Source organism: Cariama cristata, unplaced genomic scaffold (genome assembly GCF_000690535.1).
Source record: "Cariama cristata isolate BGI_N322 unplaced genomic scaffold, ASM69053v1 scaffold35359, whole genome shotgun sequence".
Lineage (NCBI taxonomy): Eukaryota > Metazoa > Chordata > Aves > Cariamiformes > Cariamidae > Cariama > Cariama cristata.
The window spans coordinates 1-10,309 of NW_009638017.1; the positions used below are offsets into that span (position 1 = coordinate 1).

Sequence of the window (10,309 nt, forward strand, 5' to 3'; positions counted from 1 at the left end):
CGGGGGGGGGAAGGGCTCCGCCGCGCTGCCGGGCTCCCACTGGCACTACCCGCCGTAAGGGCCTCGCCTCGTAGTTCCCAGCTCAGCCTTTCTTCCTGTAGGTCTCCAGCGGCCAAGAAGAGAAAGCTCGTTCCCAACGGCCCCCAGGCGAAGAGGAAGGCGGCCTAATGACAGCTCCAGCGAGGAGGACGAGAAGCCCCCAGCCAAGAAACCAGGTGCGGTTTGTGAGCGGCCCTAAGGAGGCCAGCGTTGTGTTTGACATGGGCTGCTCACTTGCATATAGAGCTCACCTTCAGCGGCTCATTTAGGGTCATTCAGCAGCTGTCAAAGACTGAGTTTGTATTGACTGATCTTCTTTCTGGCAGGTCTTTTGCCCATGACATGTAAGGTATGTTCATCCTAGCTAAGGCTGATCTTTTTATCCAGTTATAATTTAAGCAAATCAGGGTTTGTGTCTGCTAGAAGGTTTCAGCCATTCAGTGTCTCTCCTGGCTGAGACTGGTGAAGGCATTGTGCTATATTGAGTTTTGAAGGTGCTGTTGAAGTAGCACCTTCATTACCTTGTCTATACTCAGATTCTACTTTCCGAACACTCGTTAATAGGGTATCTCAGCAGGGTTACTCCTCCTTGCTTCAGCACGTTCAAATTATGTGTTGATTTAAATACTAAGTGAAATTGGGTTTTGAGTGCATGTAGATTGGACTGGTACTCTCTTCATGGGATGTAGCTGCATCATCATTTTTTTCCATGCTATTTTCTAGAGACTCTCAGATTCACTGAGAACTTTAAAGAATGGTTTCTCATCTTGCTACTATAGCGAAACTGATTCAGGTTTTATAAGTGCTTTCATACTTGTTAAAATACGCATAATTTGACAGAACTCCTGTGTGGCTAGGATTTATCAGGCTCCTCTGTATTGGTGGGCACTGTGACCTCTTTGATGCGGGGCAGTTGTACATGGTATCCTCAAATTCCAGAGAAATGCCAAGCATCCTTACTCACCTGCTGCTTGTATGAGGTTACTACTCTCCTTTCTCTCAAGCCTGTGTCCTAGTGCTATCAAAAAATATGTCCCTCTACTGCACTTTGGTATGTGGTGAGCTGTATTTTTTCCCTTTTTATCTGGAATTGTTCTTATGCCTTGCCTTAATCACGGTGTATGCAAGTTTGTATCTAGCAGTAGATTTGTGGAAGAGGAGGAGTAGACGGGGAGAGGGAGAGACACAGGAAGAAAACTAGTCTTCAACTTGAGCCATCCTAAAGCTGAATTTGAACTTAGATCTGATTTTTATTTGATAAGGACAGTTGCAAAAGTAACTTGAGGCAATATTCTTTTACTCCACGTTATTAAAAAGTGATCAGTAACCAGGAAGGAGTAGATTTGGTGTAAACACATTAAGCAAAGTGTCTGGAACCTTAACACAGCATTGCTGTGTTAAGAAACTCTTCAGAAGTCTGTGCTTGTTCAGTGAGTTTTTGTAAGCTGGAAGGTGTGCGGACCCAGTTAATGTTATCGCAGTTTGTGGGGACACTTTCCTTGTGGGGTGTCCTTTTTGGTGATAGAAATCTGCACTAAAATGTGTACGTGACAAAGGTAAAATGTAGAATTGGTTTTATCCTCCTACCTACCTATTTTGGAGTCTTCTGCCACACCCTGCTCAAGAAACAGTCAGTTTTATGAACTTCAGTCATGGTTTAATGACCTTAGTATATCATTTTGCCCTGACACACACTAGTGAAGGATATAGGTACATGTAAGTTGTGAATTAACTTATCAAAGTGTGCTGTCCCTTATTTGCAGCTAAAGCAGCAGCTGTGCCCAAGGCAAAAGCAGTTCCTCCAGCCAAGAAGGCAGAGAGCAGCAGCAGCGAGGACTCCAGTGATGATTCAGACGAGGAGGAGGAGGAGAAGCCAGCAAAGGTCAGCTTTTCTTTCCAGCCTCTTTGATGCATGTTTGACAGTGGTAGATAATAGCAAATTTGACCAGCAGAATTCTCTGAAATTGGGCTCACTTTTCCTGAGCTGTGAAATGCCTAGACTGCTGCAGGTGCAATGTAAGAACACATTTCTGTAGTGGACAGTGTGCCATTTGGACTGGTCCCATGAAAAATTAAATTCATGTCCAGCACCCACTTTGTTTCATATCCAAGTCTTCTCCTTGCTTTTATCCTAAGACTGCCGGGGCTTATTTTTTTGCAGAGAAAGATTTATTTATAATTGCTAAAATAAATTTGATCTTTTTCTACATATATGTGTATATAAAAAGAGAATCTTCTCTTTCCGTTTTCTTACTGCAGTCATGGTCTTGAGAAGTGGAGGGGAGGAAGAATGATGTCAGTGTACACTAAAGGAGAGCAACTAGAGTTGCCTAGTCAGTATTTTCAGTCTTCAAACTAGAGTGATCTAGAGAAGGAAGAGAACAGTGCCCGCCCCAGAGCTGTGCCATTTTGAGAAGGCAGAACGGGAGACTGAGGTGCAAAGGAAGTCTCACGTGGGCTGCTGCAAAATTGTTATCCAGGGATTTTTCAGGCTCTAACCATTAGACTGAGTGATGTTTCCAATTCAGAATGGTAACCTCTGTAAAAGACAGCTGTTTATACTCTCTGTACCTGTGTCCCACTTGTTAGCCTCTTTCTTTTCATGGCTACAAGGTCTAATAGGTTTTCCTTCCTGTTGTTTAGAAAGGTACAAAACTGGTGGTGAAGCCAGCTGGAACCAAAATCCAGCCTAAGAAGAAAGCAGAGAGTTCCAGCTCTGACTCGAGCAGCTCAGATGAAGAGCCACCAAAGAAACAGCCACCAAAACCAGCAACGCCTAAATCAGGTACCTATTACTGTGTATCATGAGTCAAAGTGCAAAACCTAAAAAAAAAACCAGGGGAGGAGTGATGGAGGTTGTACCTATGTGCAAAGGCATATGTATTAACATAGCAGTCTGAAAATCTGCTGTCACTGCCATTTGCACTCCAGTCTAGTCTGCTTCTGACATGGAAGAGGTGTGGAACTGATTGCAAATAAAACATCTGGTCCCAAATGCTGCATTGTTTGCATAAGTAGCTGTAATCGGCAACCTTAACTGTTGAAGTGCTTTTGCCAGTGTCTGGCCCTTAAAGAGCAGGGAAGATCTTTACTTAGCCTTTAGTCCTGGAACTTCTGATGAGCTAGAATGGAAAGTGTTCTGAAAACTCTCTCTAAGCTTGCAGTAGGAGAAAACAACAGTTTTGAAGTACTGCCTTAAGCTGCCCTATTGGCTTCCTGTGGTTCTTTTCTCTATATATTTTATGCTGAATGTAATTACCCTTCATCTACCATAGCATATTTTCTAATGTCCCTTTTTGCTTATCTCAAAAGGGAGTAAAGCTGCCCAGGCAGCCACCAAGGTGATCAATGGAAAAGCAGCAAGCAGTAGCAGCAGTAGTGAAGATTCTGATGAGGAAAAGGCTGCACCAAAGAAGGTAAATTAGACCTCAGAAAACTTCATGAACACTGTAGAAGTCTGGTAAGACTGGGTGTATCTCTGTCTTGCAGGGACTGTGAAATGTGTAGACAAAGGCACAGACTACACAGATGCTGAGGACAGTGTTTGTGGCTCTTATACCTCCTTCTCCTTTATACAGTGGGGTTATGTGTTCTAGCATCTCTCCATGCACTGACTTTCTTCCCTAATACCTCCTTACCACTTCTTCTGCTCCTTCCTTTTACAGGAAAACATCTCATTGTGTCATAACCATATTATAGTCTCCATTGTATGTTCACTTTTGCATGACTCTTTTGTGCTTAGCTGTCTGTAACTTTGAGTTTTCCACTAGGGATTGTTTAAAAATATTTTCTGCAACACAATAATAATCGTAGTTGTGTTTAATCAAGTGGCAGTCACTACCATTTCAGTCAGCTCTGTGCCCCTTAGCTGGGAGAGCTCCTCGTTAGGGATTCATGCGGCAGAAAACAACAGCAGAGTGGCCAGAAAGATCATGATGCTCATGTGTTTCCTAAAATTTGCATTTAGGAATCTTCATTAATCTTTCTCCCTTTGTCTTCAAAATTTGTTCTCTTAAGTGAGATGTAGAGCTAAACAAGATCCACATCCAGCTGTCTCCACAAGATTTCCGTAACTTCTATTTGAATGTGTATTTCTTTTCTTCTTGTGACAAGACTGTTCCCAAGAAATCGCCTCTGCCGAAACCTGCAGCCACTCAAGCATGTCTAGGGAAAAACAAACGTGCCAAGGAAGGTTCCAGTAGTGAGGACTCATCTGACAGCTCAGATGATGAAAAGCCACCTGCAAAACAAAAGCCGAAGTCTGGTAAGTACTCAATACCATTGCTGCTATGTGGGAGGATGTCCTACGTGCTAGTCCCGCTGTCCTGGGAGAAGCGTGTGCAGGGCATAGGCAAGTCTTGCTGCACACAAGATTCCAGGTGGTGCTGGTGGTGGTACTGCAAACTAGAAATATGGCAGCTCTTTTCATGTGTGCTGTTGGAGCTAAGCTTACAGTTCAACTCCTCCCTCAGCAAGGGATGGAGAGTGAGAGAGATTGTGACAAACTCTGCTTGGTTTGCTGCATGTCTTCTGTTCAGGTAGCCTTTAAGTACATTCTTCTTGCAGGATTCCTGTCTGCCAGCATTTGGGAAATAATTTCCCCCTGGTTTTGTTACTCCGTTATTACAGCAATTTAAGCTTTTTTTAGTTTTTTTGTGAAGTATCCAGGGCTGTTCAGTTGCAGTCTAGCTGATGGGCTAAATGGACCTCTGTTCAACATAGAGTAGTGCTTTTAGGATTCCAGTAGAGAGTTGATCTGAGTGGAGGATTACGCATCGAAACTCAGTCTGATTTTCTAACCAGAGGATTTGAGAAGGCAGTAAATAAAAAACAATCAACAATTGATACCTCTTACTTGTTTTTTTCTGTAAAACTTTGGCAACGCAAGCTTCCATTCTTCTAAAAGTGCAGAGAAAACTTCAGAGATGGTGGAGTCAGCTGAACCTCAAGAGGAGAGTTAAACTCACAGTGGAAACAGGATATAGCAGTGGGGTGGGTGTAGCCTTTCAAATTATAAGCTAGTATCTTTGATCATAGCTACAGAAGGGGAATAAATGGAAACAGAAGTGCTTTATTCTAACTACAACAAACAACTCGTGCTGCTTCCATTATCATGCAGGCATCTGAATGCTGTGTCTCTTCATAGGTCAGTACAGTGCTGTTCCACCTCCTCAAGCTACGCAGACAAAGAAGGGCCTTGCCAAGACTCCTGCAAAAAAGGCTGAGAGCAGTGACTCTTCAGACAGTAGTGATGAGGCAGAGCAAGTGCCCCCAAAGGGAGGAGCAGGTACGTTGTGAGGAGAGGAGGCTGCAAAGGAAGTACTACATGGTACGAACAATGTTTTGGCAATGTCTTGGTTTCCTTGAAAGAGCCATTTGACTTTTGTCTGTGTTACTATTTGCTTCCTTGGAACCTTCTGAGTAATTTGAAGGTGTCCTGAACTACACTGTACAACTTGTGGATCCAAACTGTGTGTGGATTGGATTACTTTGTATGTCACTTACTTGAAGATTACTTTGTTACTTGAAAAGTCATCAGGATCTAGTTCAGTGGGAGTGAGCCAGGCTCCGTACTGCAGCGGGCCAGGTCCTTGCTTGACTTCTGATGTGCTGGCTGAATGGCTGGTGCCCTGAGAAGGGAGCTTTTTCACATCTGGAAAGGTTTGGATCTTGGGACAGAGGTTTGGTACAGATGTGGCCTGTTAATTTTAAACTTGCTTTTGCAGGCAAAGCAGTAGTAGCTAAAACAATCCCTGGCCCCCAAAACAAAGCTGTGACTACCAAGAAGGCCGAATCCAGTTCTGACAGTGACTCAGGTAATTCACAGAATTAAAGCTTTGATTTTTATGTGTGTTAATGTTTTTATTGGCCGGGTTGCTGTACAGTGGTGTATCTGCTAAGATCCTTACTGTATGAGCTTGAAAGCTTCACAGTCTCCATAGCTAACAAGATGCGAAATTGAAAAACAGCAGCCTGCTATGCAGAGTGGGCGCTGACCATGAGACACCAATGAGACCATTGGCAAGTGCAGAAAGGGCTGGATGGAAAGGGTGGGGCATCATATGTATCGGGTTTCTCTAGGAAGCTTAATGGTTACACTTCTTGAGGATCTGTGGTTTGAGATTTCTGGTTTCTGTCACCCCACTGTGTTTGGGAGAAGTTTCTGAGATCAAAAATGTTATCACCATACCAAGTTGCCTGTCTGCAGACAGCTAGCACTGGACTGTGTGACGCGTCAACAAGTGGCAGGAGTTCTATTTCCTGGTTTTGTTTTCTAGTTTCTCACAAATGGACAAGGTTTTGATTACTGTTAAAGTGTTCAGAAATGTTGGAATAGATCAGGCTTAGCATTCCAGGTTGCTGTGGCACACAATACAAAGGCCTATTTGTATGCAGGAGTCTCCAGTGCATCCTCATACCGCTGCTAAACATGTCTGATACAGGAAATAGAAAGCTAAAATGAGATACTGTGCTGTTGCTGCCTCACTTTCCCTGCTTTGTCAGTTTTATCTCCTAATTTCTTGCCTGTTCTTTGATCTTTACCACATAGCTTCTTTTCTTGATGTTTCTTCTCTGTGAGTTTGTTCTTGGTGATACCTGTACTTTCTCTAGTCCCTTGTTCTGTACCTCTTCTCCTACATTATTCTCCAGATACCTGCTTCCTTGTGCATGCATTAGTGAAGAACTTAAACTGTTTGTTTCTACTTCTGCCCAAGACAGAAGATACGTGGAAAGATTAATGCTGTCCCCTGACCATTCAGGTGTTCACCAAATTGTGCTTATTGCCGGTTACCTAGTGGCTAAACCTTAGGCCACAACCCATTTTGCTTTTCACTTCCCCTTGAGTTATATACGTGTTATTACTAGTGACTTGCATGAAAAGTTTAACTTAAAGAACATCTTTGTTGTTTAGATTCTAGCTCTGAAGATGACAAGAAGAAGCTAGGGAGTAAGCTCCCAGCTAAACAACCTGTGATAAAGAATACTTCCAAACCAGCAAAAGTAGCTGTCAAGCCTGGACAAGCGAAGAAGGACTCCAGTTCCTCCTCGGATAGCTCAGGTACTGGGGTAGGAGAAAAGGAGATTTTCCACATGCACGTTGCGCTTGCTCAGACCTCTGTGTTTCTAGGCAGGGTATGAGGGTACAGTTGGACAGGAATACCCATTGCAGTGTCATTGCAAGCAGCCAAGGAAGTGCACTGTGTTTCAACATTGAGTCTGTATGTTAGCTGCATGTTGAAGGAATTAGCCTTGATAATTCTTTTCCTTTCCATTCTAGATTCTGATAGCTCTGACAAGAAGCCCCCTGTGAAGCCCACGAATAAAGCAGCAGTCCCTGCAACAAAGAAGTCACAAGCTGCCACAAAGAAAGCACAAAGCAGCTCTGATTCAGATAGCAGCTCCAGCAGCTCTGAAGATGAGAAGAAGAAAGGTACTCCAGCTAAATTAGCTGGAAAAGTGGGTAAGCCAGTGTCCAAACATTCTACCCCAGCTTCCAAAGCAGGCACTTCTGACTCTGATAGCTCAAGCAGTGAAGAAGAAAAGAAGCCAGCAGTGAAATCAGCCACCAAATCTACAGGGGCAGCAAAAGCAACTGTGGGGAAGAAGGCAGCTGCTTCTAGTAGTAGTAGCAGCTCATCTGATAGTTCCAGCGAAGAAGATGAGAAGCCCAAAAAGGCAGGGAAAGGGACACAGAACAGTTCTAAGACCACTGCATCCACAGAGAAGGCAAAAGCATCCATACCAGCAGCAAACAACCTGAAGTCTAAGCCAGCTGGTGGCAGCAGTAGCAGCAGTGAAAGCAGCTCTGAAGAAGAGACTGGAAAAGTCAATGGAGGTATTATCTACAGTCTGGGAAGTGGGTCTGTCAGGCAATGTTACCGAGCTAAGCATGAATGGGAGCCTTTCCTAAACAATACTCAGTCTAATCTCTATGTGCTATTAGATTATGCCATCTGGTGCACTACTGAGAGGGAAGGGCTAAGTTTTGATGGGTTGTGATCCTTTTTGTATTGCGTATCTGCTGGCAGTGGAATTTGTGGTAACATGAAGTACACTTCTGTACAGTTGTTGCCAGTTGCCATCTGTGCATGCACAAGTTTGTTAGTGACAGCAAGGCAGACTGCTGGAGGACCTTGTCTGTGTTGAGTGGGACACTGTAAGACAATGCCCCAATGCACAATCTCTATCTTTGTCCCTCCATGAGGAAAACAGCTTTGAATGCATTAGTGATGTGTACAAGTGCATACTGTGTGGCTCCAAGAACTGGCAAATTTTACCCAACAGAACTTTCAAGTGCACTAAATCATTAATATAGAGGTACTCCATTCTACAAGATTATCTTTATCCATTAGGATAGGACGGCAAAATCCTTGCTGACTGAGAATGGCTAATAGTGTTTGTTATAGTAGTCTGTTTTCTGGGTGAGGTAATGCAAGGACTGATTCTCACACCTGTGTCAACACTGGATTTGCATTCTGGGGGAGAGATACCATTACCTTTCCCAACACTGCAGTTACTCCCTTTGAAGTTTTACTGCTGTACATCTAACAGGCATGATCAGAAAGAAACAGAAGAGGGAAGATGTTCAGGAGCCAGAGACGCCACACAGTAAAAAGGCAAAGATCAAAGCTAAAACGCCACACACGGTTCCCAAAGTGAAAAAGGTGAGTGAGGGTGGACTGTGGTGACAGAGAGGCATCTCTGCTTCGTGAACAAGTAGGCTTGTTTTGGATTTTTGGGGGAGGTTGGGCCCACTGGATTATTTGTATTTTTGCTCCCTCCTCAAGCACTTGAACCTTGTCTAGAGAACCCTAGGGAGTGCACATATGTGCGTAATATTATTCTGGCAAAGGTTGATTGGATATACTTGCACAGGAGTGTCCCTGAGCTGCCTGATCTGAAGAAAGGAAAGAATTATGAATCTGAGAAACACTTAAAGATTGAGGTGATGTGAACAGGGCTCCATATCTGCAGGGCAAGGAGGGAAGAGGGGTGTCACTAGGGAAATGTCATGCACGTGTATGTGCTTACTGTATCTTGTTTTCTTTCTCTTTAGCAGCCAGCCTCTCCCTTCCGCCGTGTAAGGGAAGAAGAGATTGAGGTGGATGCCCGTGTTGCTGATAACTCATTTGAAGCAAAGGTAGGGCTAGATAGTGCCCAGAGTGGTAACATTTTGCCTCTGCAAATACATGTTGGCAGAGCAGCCTTGGTGTGCTTGTGGGGACTTGTCTTGGTGGGAACTCTTTCCACCAGGAGGTGCTGTTAAGTGTGTGAGCACGGGCAGGAGGTGTGTGGGAGAGTGGTATCAGCTCCAGTGTTAATGTACCGGTGTTTGCTGGGTAGGATGAAGTGCAAAGCATTGCTCTTACTCTCTTGGGTACCAACCTGAATTTCTTTTTCCTCTCCCCCTTCATCCCTTACAGAAAGGAGCAGCTGGTGACTGGGGTGAGAAGGCTAACAATGTCCTGAAATTTACTAAAGGCAAATCTTTCCGCCATGAGAAGACAAAGAAAAAACGAGGCAGCTACCGTGGGGGCACTATATCAACCCAAGTCAATTCTGTCAAGTTTGAAAGTGACTGAGAATGTTTCTTGTGGAATTCATAAACCATCTGCTCACCAGAATGGCTTGGATGGGCATGTGGACATTAGGGATGTCAAGCCTGCCTGGAATGCTACCTTCCCTAGCCCATTGTGGGGCAGGCAGCTCCAGTGTGGGGATGTGGGAGAATGGTTGGATGTTTCCCCTTCTTATTTCTAATTCTGGTTTAGGCCTCCAATTTGGAACTATCCTTGAGCTGGTGTCATTGGCACCATTAGGGTGACCTCCAAGACTTAAATTTTCTACAGTCTTATTTTAAAAGGCTGGCAGTGGTGTTTTTTTTTTTCCCATTTCAGTTTCCTGCCCATCTAGTAGAGAAAAAGAAATCATTCTCTTGTACCTTAACCTCCCACTTCTTTTTTAGCCAGTTTAACTTGGATACCTGTGAAATGGCAAGTATTATAACTTGCCTTTGGCTACATACTGTAGGAGCAGCAATTGATTTGAACCCTCTGGCTGTAATCCCTCACCCTCACCTTACATTTCAAGTTCACAGTTGCAGTGTGACAGGGTTCCTCTTTTCTGTTTCCTTCTTTTATGGTTTCACCTTGCAATAAACTCCTACTTTCCTCTTCCTTCCACTCCTGTTTAGGCCACTAGCCAGAGTACTTAGAGAAGTAGAGCCTAAACACACCTCCGTAGTTGAGTAACTGTTACTTGCAGTTGG

General features: G+C 44.0%; 1 protein-coding gene across 1 annotated transcript; it reads left to right on the top strand.

Moving 5' to 3' along the window:
• Positions 1 to 101: 101 nt before the first annotated feature.
• On the top strand, positions 102 to 9,623 carry NOLC1 (nucleolar and coiled-body phosphoprotein 1; the record flags this gene model as incomplete). Its single annotated transcript, XM_009708564.1, is given in 13 exon segments — positions 102 to 164; positions 166 to 215; positions 1,809 to 1,921; positions 2,683 to 2,824; positions 3,352 to 3,455; positions 4,153 to 4,303; positions 5,186 to 5,326; positions 5,766 to 5,855; positions 6,953 to 7,099; positions 7,319 to 7,876; positions 8,593 to 8,709; positions 9,105 to 9,181; positions 9,465 to 9,623. Coding segments are annotated over 13 exon segments (1,912 nt in total), but the record flags the coding sequence as incomplete, so codon positions are not given.
• Between the last annotated feature and the right edge of the window lie 686 nt (positions 9,624 to 10,309).